This window comes from Dipteris shenzhenensis, chromosome 2 (genome assembly GCF_047967505.1).
Source record: "Dipteris shenzhenensis isolate YYH24624 ecotype China chromosome 2, Dip_SZ_1.0, whole genome shotgun sequence".
NCBI classification, from domain to species: domain Eukaryota; kingdom Viridiplantae; phylum Streptophyta; class Polypodiopsida; order Gleicheniales; family Dipteridaceae; genus Dipteris; species Dipteris shenzhenensis.
The window spans coordinates 56,466,653-56,486,135 of NC_141597.1; the positions used below are offsets into that span (position 1 = coordinate 56,466,653).

Below are 19,483 nucleotides of genomic sequence, written 5' to 3' on the forward strand. Positions count from 1 at the left end.
GAGACTTGGAGTTGTTTCTTCCAATGGTGCATGAGGATACTGTCTGGCAGTTCCTAGAATGATTGCAGGTCGAGTCTCCATTGTACATCTTCCGATGGGGAGGAGGGAGGAGTTTTAGGAACCTTATCATCTTCCATCAACATTGGTTCCTCCTCCACTATCTATGTGGGCGTCGTGTTGACGGGCATATGTACAAAATTGGTTGACTTAAGCAGCATATTGAGGGCCTCTTCTGAGAGGTCGACCAGGGTGGTAGATGAGATGGATGAGGAAGTCCCGTGCTGTGCGCTGGTGGTGTTAGAGGCATTAGAAGAGTACTCTGGAAGATTTGTGCGAGAAAGGGGGGCTGGAAGGGGTTGGGTGGCTTGCTAGGTGGGATCAATGGGAGGTGGTTGTGGAAGCTCAGCAAGAGGGGGGGAAGAATTAAATACTGGGATGGCTTCTTGGCCTTCCTCCTCGGCAACTTCCTCAAGGAATGCTAAAGTTGTAGCACCCGGTTATAGAGTATTATTATGCCAAGGGGATGGTAGGCGGTGGATTGGTAAGCCGCGAGATGCCCTTGCGTTTGTATTGCGGAGGCTTGGCCGTAGGTCTGCATCCAATTGATGTTAGCTTGCAGACTATTTGGAGTGCAAACCCATGGGTTGAGCTCCTCAGGATTGGCTAATTGCATCACATCATCGTCCATAGGATAATTTGTGGACTCCGTGATGATGCGGCACCATGCCTGGAAATTAAGCAAAATTGGATGGGCGGCGAGGGTTTGGAGGTCAGAGGGGAAAAGGAGAGAGAGGCTAGATGGCTTAAGGTCTGAGGAGAAATAAGGCATGGTGAAAATGGGGCAGCAATGATCAGGATTACGGTGGAGGATGGTTTGGAGGGCGTTAGGAGGGAGTGGGGCAATGAGGTCAAGGTAGAAAATGAGATTTTGTGTGCGGAGTGCATCGAAGTGCATTTGGAGTGTTTGGGGGATAGTGCGTGGGGCAAGTGTGTAGGTGGCTAACTGTGTAGAGACCTCCCTATACATCTAAAATTCTTGCTGCTCGCGGTCTTCCAACCTAAGTCCTCTGTGTGTGGGGGGGTACGCAATCGCTCGTTCTATTCTTGCATTGACACAGTCAGCGCCCATTCCTGTGCCAAGAGATCCTACAAGGTTTGGATCTGTGGCGTTCGCAAGCTTCCTGAGTCCGTGCTTGCTATGCCTCTGCTTGCGCCTGTTCTTCATTTGTGGTTTAGAGGCAGGACTCTGATTTGTCGACCTAGTCCATGAGTGTTTGGACCATGGATTTGCTTGCCTGGTGAGCTCATCCTTGAGCTTGGTGATTGACAACTCTAGGTCTCTTCTTTTATGCAGTACTCCTCTTAATAGGCAATGGATGTGATGTGATAGATAATATGAGGGAGAAAAGAGCACAAATACAAAGAATGATGTATAGAGGAACGAAACGGACATATTAGATGCATGAAGAAGAAGCAAGTCCAAGCAAATTCACAAAAGCATCCAAAGATAATAAAAGTTATGAATGAGGAGTATATGGTGAGTGCATTGGTGTTGTAAACATAGATGTACACATTTCATTAACTTGATTGATATCAAGGTAGGTGGAAAAAATGTGTGGCAAAGGAGAGGGAGTGAAAGGAATGTATACCTCCTCACAATGTTTTCTTACTTTCTTCAACATTGCAAGAAAAGGTCTTCAATACTAAAGATCAATCCTCTTTTAAATGGGAAGAGGATTTGTAATAATGTATATCAAACTATTATGGGAGCATCATATGTAACACATTGGGATATAGTTGGTACGGACATAGAAGGAATAAAATTTAGCATTCATAGTAACAAAAGAAAGCCAAAACAAGGAGCAAAACTTTAAGGGAAGAAGCACTTTTGAATGACTTCATAGAGGAAAACGATTTACCTTAATCCCGTTTGTCTCATAAGCTTCCTAACAGTGGATAGGTTATCAAAAAGCACCTTCCAATGGGCTTAAGGAAAAAGGTAAGCCATCTATTTCACTATGAGATTTATTAGCAAATATTTGTATGGGAACCCATTTTGGATGCATTTCCTTGCTTGAAAATGAAGTAGAAGACTATAAGGATCTTCAAGTTTCCACTTTGTACCAAAAGAATAGTATTGTCAAAGTTAATCTTTGCAAACAGTTGAAATGCATGATTTACAATTCTAGCATTCTAGGAGGTCAAAGTCAATCTTTGCAAACACTTTGAATGCATGATTTTGGATTCTTGCAATACAGCCTAGGTGTTGAGATTGACCAGAGAGAGAAAGGCATATTTCTAAGCCAAACAAGGCACATTGACTCTACATTGAAGCAATTCCAAATGATGGATGCCATACATCCCTGTACACCTATTGAGACCGGGCATAATATGTAGCTTTGGATAAGGCTGCATTTGAAGGATTGGGTGACGTGCCTTGTATCTAGCTCATTGGTTTGCCATCAAAGCTGCATGTATGCTTGCAGTATTGCGTTCTTGGCTACTTATGTGTTGTCTATTGTCTTTCTTGTTGGTGTTGCCTGCCATCCAAGAGCATTGAGTCTTTTGTATTGCTTTGTTTGAGCCAATGTTGAGCATTGTTGTAGGCAAAATTTCTAGTTGCTTCACTTTGCAAATAACTTAGTGTTCTTTGTAGAGTGAGGGCCTTTGGCTTCACACTCCTCAAATGTCATAGAGCAACCTCAAAAACTCAAGCAAGCCCCAAGAGCTTGGCACAACAACATTCGGTTTAGAAGTAGTGAACATGATCATGGAGTTTGTGCGAAGAGAAATGCAAATGCCCTCACTATAGTTCTACTCTATGGATGACCTAATCATAACTACCAGTAACAACAAGCTATCTTGGAGGTCAAGGTCAATCCTTGGAGGAAGCTTGAGATGCATGACCTAGTATATTTTGGGTATTGAGATCACAATGAGATTGAAGAAATAGAGCTAGGCATATAGTTGGGTCAGACAAGGTACATAGGCTCCATGTTGAAACAATTTAAGGTGTTAGATGTCATAAATATCCATACATCCATTGACACAAGGCACAGTATGAAAAACATGGACAATGCTCCTTTTTGGATCCCACACTTTACTAACAAGAGATTAGTAGTTGACGTACCTAATGAAATCAACCTGGCTAGATATTTCCAATACAATAGAAATTATTAGCCAAATGGTGTGAAGTGGATATTCATATATCTCAGTTCTACATCATACCAAAGTTGTCAAAATAAAGACCCTTAATTGGTTGGGACTTATGATGCAGATTTTAGAGATTGCCCCGGAAGAAAGTTTCTTTTTTATACACTTTTTTAATGATGCATATCATGGTCCAACAAGAAGCAAGCATTTGTGGCTATATGCATGGTGGAATCTCTTGTTGAGTGTGCATGAGAGGCTATTTGTGGATGGCCTTGGCACAGTCCAAGATGATCCCTTAGTGGTGACAACTAGAGTGTGATTGCATTAGTCAAGAACTTGGAGATTCATGAGAGGTCAAAATATATCAGCATTTGCTATCAATTGTAATGACATGTTCACAAATCCATCATGTTCTCCAAGGATCAACTACCAAACATGTTCACAAAGCCCTACCTCATGAGAACAAATTTTAAGTCCTATCTTCAAAAAACTATTGAAACAAAGCATACAAAGTTCGCTTGCCATGTTGCTAGATGGAGCTTAGACTAATGAATTATCATTGCAATCATAATTCTTACTATTCTTCTCCATTCCACCATAAACCATGATCTATCCATCTCACATTTGTGATTGCCTTCAAACACGACCTCTCCTTCTTCCCATGAAGCACCTACACACAACTTCAATTTATAACACAAACCATGATCCATCCATCCTCATGAGTCATTCCCTCAAGTTGTTTACACACCGCCAAAGGGTGCGCAAGTACAGCCCAACGCGTGAGAACGTGTGGGCGCCCAAAAAGTGTCTTGGACAGTTTGGGAAGGGCGCACCCCATCACACATCACCTGGCCATCGTGGGTTTAAAAAAATTGAGTGCCCACCCATTGGCACCCCCTTTACACACCGCCTAATGGCCGTCCAACAATGGTTTTGTGCCTGAAAAGAAACTGAATGATAGTTTTGAGGCTAAAAGAAACTGTCAATGATCCCCATTGCATAGCTACCCACAAAAAAGAGGAGGACGTGGAGTCAACATAGGATTGGAAGGGTTGGTCATGGGTGATGTGTGTGTAACGAGACACCTGCCCATCATTAAAAAACTCACCTTTTATTGGTTCAAAAGCCTACCGAAGCACCCTATGATGGGTGCCTGTGTACAGAGGCTCTTTACACACACACAGGCTTTTGATTTCCTGTTGAGGCTCTCTATTTTTTGAGACCCTCATGTAAATCTTGCTGATAATATACCTCTCATGGATTTACCAAAAAAAAAAAAGTGTGTAAAGAGCCTCATTATGCACACTCATCACAATCATTGGCTAGTGATTGACCAACGTAATTTGCCCACGTTCGAGTGGCCACACTCCCATGCACAACCACGATCCATACTTTTCCCACAAGTAATATCGGATCTGCTCCAGCTTCATCTGATCAATTCTGTTGTTGCACAGACGAAATTTGCTGTTTTTGCAACTGTTGCTTGCTTCCCAGATCCTTAGTTCCATCTCCATTGCAAATTGCTCCTCAATTGGATTGTTGTCATCGGACACTAGATCCACACTCAGATCACCCACCATGGCGACCCTGCTTGCTGCTTGAGCCATTATCCCACCTAATCACTCACGATGGGATGCACCTTTTCGGGCCTGAATGCTCTTTATGATGTCGTGAGTGGAGGGTCGGATGTGTGGATCAACGAAAGACGCTTTCGGACCGTCCGGCAATTGGGAGAAGGCGGATTCGCGTTCGTTTACTTAGTGAAGGAGCAGCCTGGAGGCCGTCCAGGCGTGCAGCCCAAGAGTTCTTCATGGGTGGCCGGTTAGTGATATTTGGTTTTCCCCTACTTGTGAGGTTTGTGAGAGCGGCGCAACATGCAGACCGCAAGTCATAGATCCACTGGAACACACGATAAATTTGATTTGCTTTTGGTGGGAGCTCTGTGACCTTGGAACCTTTTCTTTTCACAATGCTTATTTTTAACTTAGACCTGAATAAGACATCTGCTATTGTATTTGACTTCTTGACTTCTATCTCTTCGGGAGGAAGACTCTTGATGATTGCTTCTTATATTTGGCAGTCTAGACCAGATTGCTTGTTCGTGGCCCCACAGACTTTGAGCATTCCTAGTTGCATTTCGGGGAAAACTTTGGATCTATCTGAAGCAGTTCAAGCAGCTGTATTGCAGCACCACGATCCACAGCAAAAACGCAGCCATAGACTAAGTTAAGCATCATGCCATCAAAGGCCAGCTTTAGCTTGGATCACAATGAGCAGGCAGCCTTGGAGCAGATAGGAGACTTAGTTGTCGTAACCAATTGGATAACTGTTATCAGTCAGTTGGCATCTCAATTCAATGATGTGTCGTGTCCACATATAAGTCATGTATATATCACGCTCCAAAAGTGGGCGACTTCACAACTGCAGCCCTAAGCTGCTACAGATTTTGTACCAATAAAGAGAGGGGTGGGGGCCAAGCTAGCTGCCTTTGTGGCAGCCAGATTTATGGGTGGATCTGCAGCCCACATGTACTCCACAAGTGTTGACTTCATGAAGCTTTCCTTGCTGTCCACTTGGGAGCCCAGCAGCTCTCAAATCTGCCGACATGGCAGTCCCATTCACTGCCCATGTGGCAGCATTCTCTTACCCATACATCTTGTAGGTGTGGTGCCCCTTGTCGTCCTCATTTTGTGGCTTACAAGTGGGGCAGTGACCAACCTATCCCATTAGTAAATCTCGAAACAGAAAATTGGACGCAAAATTCCAAAAAATATACGTGTAAGGGGGCATTTATCCCAAGAAGTATGAATGTACGTGTGATCAGCTTGGACCAATTTGGGGTAGAAGCTTAAAAAATCACACTTGCACACAACTAGATTTAGATGCTTGTCTAGGAGAGACTAAAATGAAATCGTTTGGTCTTCACAAGCAGTTGAAATGTGGAGGTTGACATTCCTCACTAGCCATCACCCAACCTCTCACACTTCCCCCACTTTTTACAGCCAGTGATGTCAAACATGCAGCTTTGAAGCTTCATAACCACTGAGCAAAAGGTCACGAGCGACTATGTACTAAATTCATTACATATAAATAAGCTGTCATCCACAAGCCCGTGGACATGCTGGCTGACAGCAGACAGGCTGTACAGCCACGTCACCAGGTCATACAGCCACGTAACACAGTCAGCAGACACGTCAGCCGCCTGCCACGTGGCAGTCGGGCAGACCTGAGATAGGGGCGGTTGACACATCCCAGCACTCCTGAAACCCCTGATCTGCAAAATAACCACACACAACATCAGAACTGAGCAGGCTGCTCACCACCCAACCGTGACATCTACGGGATGTGATCCCGAATCAGAAGATGTCCCCCCGAGCCACGAGCTGAGCTACTGGCACGAACTCCCAATCAGATCCCAACCAGCCTGGTGTCCCATACCACCAGGTGGCGCTGTGAAGCCCTGGATCTGCCACTGGGCCTTGGGCTACGCTAAGATGCAGGCGCGCGTCCGCGACACAATCCAGGATCAGACCTAGCACCTGGGAACGAGACTTGCTCCCAACTGCACACTGAGAACTGAACCCCTTGGGCCTCTTTTATAGACTCGGGCCCCGGCGCCAAAAATAGCGAAGACCTATAAATAGTTCATACCCTTGCCACTCAACCCGAGAATCAAGCCTGCCTAGCTCTAAGCCCCCCCAGGCTAACCTGAGCTAGTTCTGTGTAACTAGTACACGTCAGATACCACTCCGTGCACATGACAGCGGTGCAGCAGCCTGCTTGCAGGCGGTTCCAGCATGACTCCAGACAGTGGGGACCAGCCTTCTACTCGGTTATTTTAGGGCCCAAGGGGGGCCTATAAAAGCAGCCCCCTTTGTCCCTCATTTCTCATCTACTCCCCAGTCCTTCAAGCCTTCAGAGCAACAGAGCCAGGCCTCCCCGCAGCAAACCAGCAGGGTAGCCTCAGCCTCTTCAGGGATCTAGTGAGGATTCACCTCCTCTAGGTAGTCTAGTTTCCTTCCAGTTTTGCAGTTGAGGGTTTCAGCCCCTCCTTACAGTTGTGTTCAGCCCTTTGGGCATTCATACATTTCAGTTATTCTCTCCCTCTGATTCTCTCACTCACATCCACAGCATCACTTTGTGTATTGAGTGCATCATCTTGCAGTTTGCAGTTAGTGAGCAGGAAAGAGAGTGAGGAGTCTATCTCCCGCCACATTATTATCAAAGCTTCAGATTCTTTCATGAGACAGAGGGGTATTTTGTCTATTTTTTGTATTTGTCCCTACCCCGGGTAGTACCATACTCCATTAGTCACTCCCTCCTTGCGCATCGGGCCGGCTCCCGTCTTCACCCGTAGGTCTTTACACTTACAACGTGCAATGAAGAAGGGATCCCCTCCCCCCCGAAGAATCAAGAGGTTCAGGTTAGTCAGGGACAACCCCCATCATTTATGGTCTACACAAGATCCGGTAAGGACACCATGAGCACCAGTGAGCAGTCCAATAGAGGGAGGGAGGGTTCAGTGCCTCAACCACCACCACCACACCCACCACAGAATCTTGTAGACACTTCCATGTCTGCCATGACAGCCATGTTGTAGGCTATGATGCAGATGCATCAAAAACAGTCTGAGGATCTCTTCACCCGCATGGCCCAGCTTTAGGAGATGCAGGAAGATCGTGAGCAGGCCGCCAGAGAGGGCGAAAGGCTAGCTCGGGGGGCAAAAGCAGAATGCGATTAGGAGGCTCGGGAAGCAAAAGAAGAACGTGATTGGGAGGCTTGGGAAGCAAAAGAAGAACGCGATCGGGAAGCTCGATCTCTCTTGTTGGCTCCTTGATTTAGATCCGCCTACATGCAAACGATATGCTCTTACTCTCACCCTATTGTGTAACCCCTTACTTGCCAGGAAGGCATCAATCTTGGCAAACCGTGCACGTGGGGCTTGTTTCAGCCCATATAAAGCTTTGTTCAGCTTGCAAACTTGAAGTGCATTGCCCGAAAGTTCAAATCCAAGAGGTTATTTGACATAAACCTCTTCCTGCAAGTCCCTATTAAGGAAAGCTGTTTTCTGTCCAACTGATGGACATTCCAAACAAAATTTGCAGCCATGGCAATAACTGACCTTATGGGGTGATTTGACATAAACCTCTTCCTACAAGTCCCCATTAAGGAAAGCTGTTTTATGTCCAACTTATGGACATTCCAAACAAAATTTGCAGCCATGGCAATAACTGACCTTATGGTGGTCATCCGGGATATACGAGCAAAAGTCTCCTCATAATCTATGTCCTTTTTTTGTGCATAGCCTTTGGCAACCAGCCATGCCTTGTACGTATCAATGGACCCATTTGGTTTCCTTTTCACTTCGAAAACCCATTTGGTACCAATGGCATGTTTCCCTAGTGGCAAATCCACAACATCCCTTCTCAATGGATTGCAATTCATTGTGCATGGCATGCATCCAATGCACATTATCCTTGGCTTCTTCAAAAGAGTCAGGTTTTTCTTCATCAAGAAGAGTACCTGCATAAGCTGTCTCAACAGAAAGAGCCCCCCCTACATGCCTTACTGCACTACGAGTCCTGCTAGGCAAAGGTGCCTCAAGCCTACTCTCCCTGAGAGTCTGTGGCAACCAATTCGGAACTGTTTTGGCTGCATGAATTCTTGCCTGACAACTTCAGCATGAATTCTTGCCTGACACTTCATCCACACCCTGTGGAGGAACAAAATCAGCATGTGGCTGAATCTGGGCATGTGGATCAGGAGGAGGTTGTTGCAAATTCTGATTTTCAGCATGAGCCTCAGTTGGGGGACCAAAAGCTATAGGAAGCATCCCCTCAAAAACATCATATGAAGAAGCTGGAATAGTAAATTCAGTATGTGTATGTGCTGAATTCTCTGAAAAAATAACATCTCTACTCACAAAAATCTTGCGAGAGGCAGGATTGTAGAGACAATAGCCTTTGGTTTGTGCACTATACCCAACAAAGATACACTTTAGTGCCTTACCTGACAACTTATGTCGAAACTCCATAGGCACGTAGGCATATGCAACACAACCAAAAACTCTGAAGTGATCCACTGAAGGCTTTCTCCCATGCCAAGCCTCATAGAGAGTGCTTTCCTTCAAAGCCTTTGTGGGAGCTCAATTCAAAACATAATTGGCACACATGAGGCCTTCAAGCCAAAATCTGTGAGGCAACTTCTTACTAGTAAGCATGCATCTATCCATCTCCATGAGAGTGTGATTTTTGCGCTCAGCTTTGCCATTTCGCTGAGGTGTAAGCCTCACTGTAAGCTGATGCGTGATGCCTTTCTCCTTAAAAAATGCCTCAAATTCATGAGACATATACTCCCCCCCTGTGTCAGTGCGAAGTGTCTGCACCTTGAGTCCTGTCTCGTTTTCAACCATGACCACAAAGTGTTTGAAATGCATAAACACTTATGATTTTTTCTTCAGACCATAGACCCAAGAATAATTGGTGTAGTCATCTATGAATGTAACATAATAGAGATAACCACCAAAAGCAGGTGTCCTCATGCGACCGCAGACATCACTGTGTATGACTGTAATTTACGAGTAGCTCTTACTGCACCACCCTTTTTAAAAGGGAATCTATGCCTCTTGCCAAGGATGCATCCCTCACATGCATGAGGAGGAGATGACTCCAAAGGAGGCAATGCATCAACCATAGCATGCTTCTGAAGTGTCATCAAGCTGCGATAGCTCATGTGCCCATATCTGGCATGCCATAACTCTGCATTTTGCATCGCAGCAGTGGGAGTGCTCACTGAAAGTGCAAGATCGGATCTTTTCTCATAAATGTCAAGTTGAAAAAGATCTTGATACAAAGTGCCAGATAACATCAAAGCACAATCATTCTCTTTGTCTCGGACTGCACAGTTAGCATTATCAAATATGACCTGAAATCCTCCTCGATTGAGAGAGGACACTGAAAGTAAATTCTTCTTAATACCTGGCACATAAAGAACATCAGTAATTCTGAAATATGTGTCATCCATGGAGGTGAGTATGATGTCACCCACTCCACACTTAATAAGAAGAATTGTTTGCACATGTCACCTTCTTTTTAGCGGGTGGTGCATACAGAGATGCAAAAAGACTCTCCCGTGAAGTGATGTGCTTAGAAGCACCACTATCAAAATACCAAGTGTTTAGTGTCTCATTGACACTGAAAGAGCATGCATCCTTTGAAGGGTCATAGCTGCAAGTGAAGAAAGCATACGGGTCATCCTCAAGAGTGGCTGTAGTGTTTAGAGGTATTGATCGATTGATTAGTGGGAAGAAAGTAAATGATTTGATTTCACACACACATGCCATCATTGTAAAAATCCTATTTGACTATTTTTTGCTATTTTACACATCAATTCAAGCCTTGTAAATCCTCTTGACTATTCCTGACATCATTTTCCACCACAAGCCTTGTAACAGATTGGATTATATATTGCACTTCTTCTTCATTAATAGTTAAATTTCACTTGATACAGTCAGTGTATTGTAGTTGATTTAGATAGTGATTTCACAGACACTTGGAGTACATTTCTTGCACCATGTCTACGACAAGCAACCTCAATTTGGAGGCATCTGCTAAGCTAGACAACTCCAATTATGGCACATGGAAATATCGAATGGAGACCAAAAAAGGCATAGTGCTCTTCCACAAAGTTGGTTGTAACATCTGTTTAATGAAAGGCAAAAAGATGAAGGGCAAAAAGGGGCCAAGTTAGAGGTCCTTTAGGTGGAAAATGTGGAAGGACTATATAAGTCTCCATCCACTCCCTACTATGTACTTTTGGATGTTGCATCTAATCCTATCTACTACCTCCTTCCTCCTACGTGTTGCCTACTCTCTCTCTCTCTCTCTCTTCCACTCCCTCTACCCCTTTCCTCTCCCTCTTCTTCTCTCTCTCTCTCTCTCTCTCTCTCTCTCTCCCTTTTGCTCCTCTATTTCCCTTTCTCGAAATCTGTCCCTACCCCTTTTCTACATTGGTATCATAGCCTGATTCTAGCACTTTTGCTTCCTCTTTCCCCTTCATTTTGAGCTACATCAGCACCCCTTCGACAGATTACTATGAAGGCATAATAACGTACAACACACCGGCTGACCGGTGCCACACACCCCTTCATCAGCTCTCTGTAGGCTGACTCGAGCATGCCATACAAGCAACACGAGCCTACTAGTGAGCTCTAATTTGGCTGGGGCACAGATGGATAACAAGTCATAGAGCTCCAATTCGGATGTGGGACAGAGGACGAGCAGGTCGCTGTACGAGGGCTACCCTAAATGGCAGAGTTGTGCTGATTGTTGGCCTACATCTGCTCGCCTGTCGGTCGCCATCCCCTCACCATGAGTAGCCAACAAGAATAACGCAACAGTCCTGCCATTGCCCCGTCACCGTCATCAACTCCCATTACCGTCACCCGTCTATCCTCTCTGCCTGTTCGTGCTTGTGCGCCTCCCGGTTGCACCTCTCATCACCTATCCACGCCATCTCTATGCCAGCCTGCGCCCGTGCGTTGCCCACCTGCAAACCTTAGCCTCTAAGGTTTCAGACTACAATGGGTTAGAGGGTTTGGTTAGTGTAGGTCTGGTTAGGTCTAACTAGTTAGTGGGTTGGGTTACTTTGGTTAGGTTTAGTTAGTTTGGTTGGGTTTAGGTTCAGTTAGTTGGGCTAGGTTGGTTAGTATTAACTAGGGTTAAATGGTCAAGCTAGGTTACCTTAGGTCAATGTCCTAAATGTCTTACCAGTCTTTAGGTTAGGAGTCCTAAGTGCCCTATGTGACTTAGGGATCCCCCCCTCAAAAAAAAAAAAAAAGGGCAAAAAACTCATAAATTTCCAACCTCTTTAAGGGGGTTTCCACAGCCCTATTTTGGCTTATTCAAACCCCGTTTCAAAGCTTCTTTGGTGACCTTTCTTCCAAGCCTCTCCATTGACTTTTTCGTGTTTTCCACACACTATCTCAGGTGCTCATTACAGCAGGGATTTGCTATCCATTTCTCTTTGTCTACATTCGAGCTTATCTCTCCAGGACCAGTCATCATGCCACAGAAGCGTGCCCCTCGTGATGTATTGCATGACAATGATGAGGCTGCTCAGTATGAGCAAGTTCTTGCCACAGTGGTTGCATCCACCACTGGTGGTACGGAGGTTCCTTCCACTCAGCCTCTCTCTCCTGCATCCCGAGAAGTGCAGGCAGTGTAGATGCAGTTTCTGGATGTCCTTTCCTCTATGCTCCAGGGTGCTTTCCGCCAGATAGGACAAGAGTTCAGCCATTAGCTTACCATAGCCATGGCTATGCAGGATACCGCTCTAGCCCAGATGGGACATCATATTAGTCAGCAGATCACATCTGCCATTGCTTTGCAGGATAAGGGTAAGCAGCCCGCACCAAGGGGACCATTCGGACAGTCAGGTTGTTTTGTATGCTCCAGGCTGGGGTTTTATGGCAGATGCCCGTCGTGCCTATGAGCATCAGTCTTCTGGACCATTGCTTGTACCTCGGCATGGGGATTATCTGGACTTAGATTATGCATTTTCTGTGCCACAGAGCATCTTCTTGCAGGATGTCAGGCCATCTTTTGGCTCTCAGCTTTCTGCATCTAGGCAGGCTGAGCCGTCTCTTTTGGGCCGACCCGTTGGTGTGCATCCGGCTAGTGCTCCTTTCACTGCACCAACGAGTATGCCTGGAGATGGCTTGGGTTTATATGGCAGCCCACACCCCTGGGAGAGAGGTTAGTACTCTTCTCAACCCTTTGGTATGCCATCATTTTGGAGAGATGCATTTGGTAGAGAGACCCAGCTCGGCGGGCGTAGTGTTCATGCACCTATCGCTCTGCTAGTGAGCACATATAGCCAGGCGCAACTAGTGCATCATATGGCAGCAACTACTACGCAGTAGGGGGTTGGTGGTGGGCAGCAAGCCACTTTTGATGACATGTTGGCATATTCTTTGCATTCATATAAGGCCCAGGGACTTGAGGCAATCAAACTTGAGATGCCCTTCTCCGATTATGTGAACCTCAAGCGTGATGATGCCCGCACTTCTGGAGGTTACACACACAAGAAGTGACCCATAAACTTTGCATCTCTGTCACTAACAATTTCCAGAGGCAAACCATGATGCTGAAAGACATGTTCAATGAATTGCCAAGCAACCTGCGATGCTGAATACCGAGTCTTAGTGGGTATGAAATGGGCCTGTTTTGCCATTCTATCCACCACAACAAAGATGATGTCCCAACCCCTCTCTGTAGAGGCAATCATGTGATGAAATCCATTGCTATGTGCGTCCATTTGCCCTTTGGAATGGGTAATGGCTGCAAGAGGCCTGCGGGTAACTTGCTGTCCACTTTATTCTGTTGGCAAGGCAAGCATTCAGCCACGTATTTAACCACATCTCTCCATATGCCTTCCCAGGTAAAGCTCTGCTTGATTCTTTCATATGTTTTAGTGATACCTGCATGTCCAGCCATGGGAGAGGAGTGCATTTCTTGCAAAACCGTCTGGCACTAAATAAATCCTGTCTTGGCACCACAACAGCCCATCATGCAATTTGAAATTCAGATAACCCTAACTAGAAGGCCTCTACAAATCTGAAAATATGGGAGCTGCTTTAGAATTCTGCATATACTATTCCTGAATGCCATGAATCCACTCCTGATACATGGTAGAGATAGCAGACAAATTGCAAGCCCACATCGTGGACAAGGCATCTGCAACCACATTTTCCTTCCCTTTTCTGTACTCAATGTCAAAATCATAGGATTGGATTGCAGCCAACCACCTCTTCTGCTTATATGACAAATTTAGTTGGGTGAGGAAGAATTTGAGTGTCCTATGATCTGTTTTCACCTTAATTTTACTTTCGTACAGATAGTGGTGCCATTTCTTGAAAGCGTGCAAGATAGCCAGCATCTCCTGATCATAAACATGGAAATTTAGTTCTCTGGCACTTGCCTTAGAACAGCCCCCAATCCTTTGCCACTGGTATCTGCCTCCACAATGAAAGCATACCTCAAATCTATCTTCGTGAAAAACTGAGCACCTTTGAGTGCATCCAACAGGACATCTATCCTAGGGATTGGAAACCTGTTCTTGATAGTGGCCTTATTTAGATCCCTGTAATCAATGCACATGCGGTATGAGCAAAAGGAGAAGTGCTATGAGAGATGAAGTTCTTCTCAAGCAATTCTCGCACCTGTACTTTCACTTCCTCCCACTCAACCTTAGAGAGTCTATGTGGGGCTTTGTTGATGGGCTTACTGCTAGGCTCCAGAACAATGGCATGATCCACATCCCTCTTGGGAGGCTATTGGGATGGCATATCAGCAAATACATCAGCAAACTCAGATAGCAACTACTACATATCACAATCCTCAACATGGGGAATGCTACCCCCCCTGAGATACTGACACATTCAATGCGTAGAGGGCATGCTCCTTCTTGAGCTCTCTAGCTAACTGCCTTGCTGAAATGACCTGCAATTTAGGAGTGGCAATGCCATGCGATGCTACAGTTCTACCCTTGTGGACAAAGCTGAGTGATAGGGCATTTAAATCCATGCTGATTTTACCCAAAGATTTTAGCCAATTGTAGTCCAGGAAAGCATCTATTGGGCCCATATCCGATGCCAAGAGATCCCCAGCAAATTCATAATCCTCAGAGAGCTTGATTCTTGCATCTTGGCAACAAAATTTACTGATCCAATGCTGTCTGTTTGCCACCTCTACTCTCAGCCCATGATCAATCTCAGTAGCAATTGGTCCCACCTTCTGTGAGGTCTTAGAATTGATGAAACTATGAGTGCTACCGCTGTCCACAAGCATGTGAACAAGCCTGCCATTAATTTGTCCTTTCAATCATATAGTTTCAGCACTTTTGGCACCCATCAAGGCATGCGAAGAGATAGCATAAATAGCTTGCTGCGCATCCCAATAGATCTCCTCTTCAGCCACAGGAGTAATGCCATTTGTATCCTCTCGCGCAAGAAAAGGCATAGCAACCTGATGCTCCACATGAAAGACTTTAGGCCAACGGCCTCGCATGTTACATATGGGCTGAGTGTCATCGGAATGTATACCATGCATATTATGCTCATTAGCACCATCGGGGTCAAAAGGGAAATCAGCCCCCTTTGTGGCTCCAACATCTGGAGTTTCTTCCATGATTTGTGCACCCTTTGAATCATCATGAGTGGCATCCAAAGTCTCAGAAGCATCCATCAAATCCTCATCATCCGATATCTCAATAATCATGCTAAGTTTTGCAGTACCACTATTATGCATTTTGCAAACTTCCCGATGCTCAGGAGTCCACTTCTCACCACATTTAAAGCATAAGTTTGCTCTCTTTCTACTGTCCATAATAGCCCTGGTGTGTTGTTTAAATTCTGATTTTTTCAATCCCAACACTTGGCTTAGCTCCTGGCTTAGCATATGGCATCTTGCTGCCTGTAACTGTGGGAAACCTTGGAAATGGTGTTGCTTCTGATTTTCTGTCATTCCAATCATTCACCTTAGGCTTCTTCTCAGCCTCATTTGCATTCCCATATGCGCTGCCTGCTGTCATCTTATATTTGCTGGCATATTTGGGCTCAAATACCTCTGCCAATTGGGCTGCACACTCGATTGTTTGAGGGTTGTGTGCCTTCTTATCTGCAGCTAGAGAAGGACTTAACCCATGGATGAAACGCAGCAGCTTTCCCTTTTCAGATATGTTCTGCACAAACAGGGAAAGCCTCCAGGTGCGCTGCAAGTACTCTTGGACCGTACTGGTCTGCGACAAGGCATAAAATTCAGCCAAGTATTGATCCAAGACAAGTGGGGATTAAAATGTAGTGACCATCAATTCTTTGAAACCCCTCCAAGTGGTTGGTCTCTCAGGCAAATCCCTCATGCATCGCCACCATCTGTGGGCATAGTCCTGCATATGCATACCCGCAAAATGGATGCACTCCTCCTCAGACTTGGGGTAGAAGCGGAAATAGTCTTCCAGCTTCGTGAGCCACTCCTCTAACTCATTGGGAGTGCGAGTGTCCCTTTTAAACTTATGCACTGTGAGTTTGTCCTTGATATCCTTGGCTACATGCATGAGATATTTACAGCAGTGGGTACTTTACTCACACCTAGCATTGCTTACCATCCCGAGACTGATGGATAGTCAGAAAGGGTGAACAAATGGGTGGAGGAATATTTGAGGCATTTTTGTCATGATACTCAGAAGTCTTGGGATAAATGGTTGTCACTTGCTGAATTTTGCTACAATAGTACCAAGCATCTCTCCATTGGCATGAGCCCGTTTGAGGCAATGTACGGATGCAAGTTTGGGAGGCCTTCTTCAATTGGTGACATGGCTGTGAAAAATCAGCAAGCACGGAATGACTTTGAGAGGATGGATGCCGTTCTGCAGTTGGCAAAAAGGAATATGCAGGATGCCCAAGCCAAGCAGAAGAAATATGCGGATGAACGCAGGAGATATTTGTCTTTCAAAGAGGGAGATTATGTGCATTTGCGTCTCTATAAGAACTGCTATGCCTCGCTGAAAGGTAATACCAACACAAAGCTTGCTCATAGGTATTACGGTTCTTACAGGATCATCCGCAAGGTCGGAGAGGTAGCATATCAGTTGGAGCTACCCAGTACCTCCAAGATCCATGATGTCTTCCATGTATCTTTGCTGAAACCACATGTTGGAGAGCATGTCCATGTTCTTCCAGAGTTGCCACCTATGGATGAAGAGGGCCATCCTCTATGTCCTGGAGCGCATCATGGGTTTCAGAGACCATGTACTCCGGAACAAGGCCTACGTAGAGTATCTTATCAAGTGGTGGGGACTCCCTGAGAATGAAAATTCATGGCAGCCAGAAAGCATTGTCTAGGACCACCACTATCTCCTACCGGATTGATTAGTAGTTGCTGTTTGCTGCACTTTTGGACAGCCATGCTGTGAAATTTTGAGGGCAAAATTCTATGGGAAGGGATGGCTGTAATGGACGGAAAAAAGGGGCCAAGTTAGAGGTCCTTTAGGTGGAAAATGTTGTGGAAGGACTATATAAGTCTCCATCCACTCCCTACTATGTACTTTTGGATGTGACATCTAATCCTATCTACTACCTCCTTCCTCCTATGTGCTGCCTACTTTCTCTCCCAATCTCTCTCTCTCTCTCTCTATCTCTCTCTTCCACTCCCTCTACCCCTTTCCTCTTCCTCTTCCTCTCTCTCTCTCTCTCTCCCTTCTGCTCCTCTATCCCCCTTTCTCCAAATCAGTCCCTACCCCTTTTTTACAATCTGCTCCATCATGTGCATTAGGAGCTGATGCATTTGAGACAGCCAAACCTGAATCCTTTTCTTCTCTTTAGCTATTCGCTTCTTGCATTCACCAATGTAATGTGGCTTCTTGCAGTAGTGACAAATGCCCTTCCTCTTAGGCTTGTCTGCATCACCTTTAGCCTTACAAGAGGGCTGTCCTGAATCAGCTTTATGCTGATGTGTGGGCTGATTTCCATGTTGCTTTTGCTGCCCTTTCCATTTGGGCTTGAACTTAGAAAGCATGGCATGCTCGCTAGCCCGTGTTGCCATGCTCTTTCTTGTCTACTCTTCCTGCAACAAGAGTCCTACCAACTCGTGAAAAGAGAGAGGATTGCTGCCCCCCCTCAATGACAAATTCAGCGAGGTATGGAAAGCAATATAAGACTCAGCAAGAAAATTCAGAGTGGTGGTAATCATCTCTGAATCCGGAATAATCTCATGTATATTCAGCAATGTATATTCAGCAACTGTTCCCTCAAATCCTGAAGTTTTGTGAGGTGAGCATTCATAGAATCTCCCTCATCCATATGTGTATGAGATAGCTCTCTCTTCAGGAAGGAAACTTTGGCATCATTTCTTGCTGCAAACATGCTCTATAAAATCTCCCAAGCTTCCTTCGAGGTCTTGCATGACCGAATGTGAGGAATGATAAACCTCTTGACAGAAAGAGAAATAACTGAAAGAGCTTGTGCATCCCTTGAATCCCACCTTTCTGGTTCTGCTGTGGGAGCCACTGGAGTAGCAGCTGCTGCTCCTACCACTTGTCTTGCATTTTGGCCTCTACCCTTACCTCGAGCAGTAGGAGTGACAGGTGTAGCCACAGTTTCTGGCCTTGTCTCATCTCCGTTGACATAATCCCAAAGATGTCTGCCAACCAAGATGTTGCTAACCATAAAACTCCACAAGGAGTAGTTGGTGCCATCCAACTTATCCTTTTGTGTGAGGACTTCAAACACCTCATTGGGGTTGTTTTGAGCCATTTTTGCCAGAAAAAATGCAGCAAACTAGACAAGTAAAATCCCTTCCTAGGATATAAAATGCACAACCAAAGTCTGCCAAAAAATTCTGCCCACAATGACAATTGCTGTCACAGCCTATCAAAGGCTTGAAATGCACCAAAATGCTCTGCCAATGCCCAAAAAATCTGCAGAGTATATCTGCAAAAAGTAGCAAATGTCTGCAATATGACTCAAACTGAGTCCAAAACTGCTTGCAAAGCTCCCAAATGATCTTTCCACTGTCAGATTGCATCCAAAATGCAAAAGCCCCAAATTCCTGCAAGAAATTGCACCTGAACCCAAAGCCCCAAATTTTGCAATTATCTGCAAAAGCCCCAAAATTTTTCTACAAGTTTGCAGGCAGAATCAAAAAGCCCCGAATTTTTGGAGCAGAACCTGCAACCTGACTACAATGTCTGCAACAAACAAGATGCCCCAATGTGCTCCTAGAATACAAGCCAAACTGGGAGCCAGATTTGTCGGATACAGAGTGGGCCGGGGTGGAGTGGCTACAGGTTCTCATGTTATCACGAATGATCCGTGGTAAGCCATCTGTCCCTCACCAGATCATTCGGGCGGAGTTTAAGTCACCCCCATTATAGCTAGATGCTACATTTCAGGTCATTACATATCTGTACCGAGTCAGCGAGTATGGGGATTACACATCCGGGTGTAGCAGGATACCATGGCTAGCACTGTCCTCTTCTATGGCACTTGCAACAGGGGGAGATCAGAGGTGTTGGTATGCACGCATAGAGAGATGGTTTGCAGGACTAGGGCTCCACATGGATAGACTACCCCCTTTCAAGTACAGCATGGATGCTTCTTTCTCTCCCCTCTTATCACACGAGGTCAACCAGGTTATCCGTGAGGATCTACTACAGCTACACACATTCCGGACTTGGTTGGGCTCGAGTGATCTTTCAGTGAAGCTGGGCTTCTATAGAGATCACTTCTTACATATCACAGCGGAGGGTTTCATTGATCCACTAGGATACACGC

The 19,483-nt window shown here is 45.4% G+C and overlaps 1 protein-coding gene across 2 annotated transcripts in view; it reads left to right on the forward strand.

The window, feature by feature from the left end:
• Window positions 1-4,465: 4,465 nt before the first annotated feature.
• Window positions 4,466-19,483, forward strand: part of PK3 (serine/threonine protein kinase 3) — a 73,583-nt gene continuing 58,565 nt past the window's right edge. For both annotated transcript variants that reach the window (XR_015543432.1, XM_087396451.1), the window contains exon 1: window positions 4,466-4,974. Coding sequence is in view for 1 of the 2 variants with exons in the window: in XM_087396451.1 (XP_087252577.1) it covers window positions 4,782-4,974 (193 nt within the window). In the remaining variant the exon portion in view is untranslated. The remainder of the gene's footprint in view (window positions 4,975-19,483) is intronic.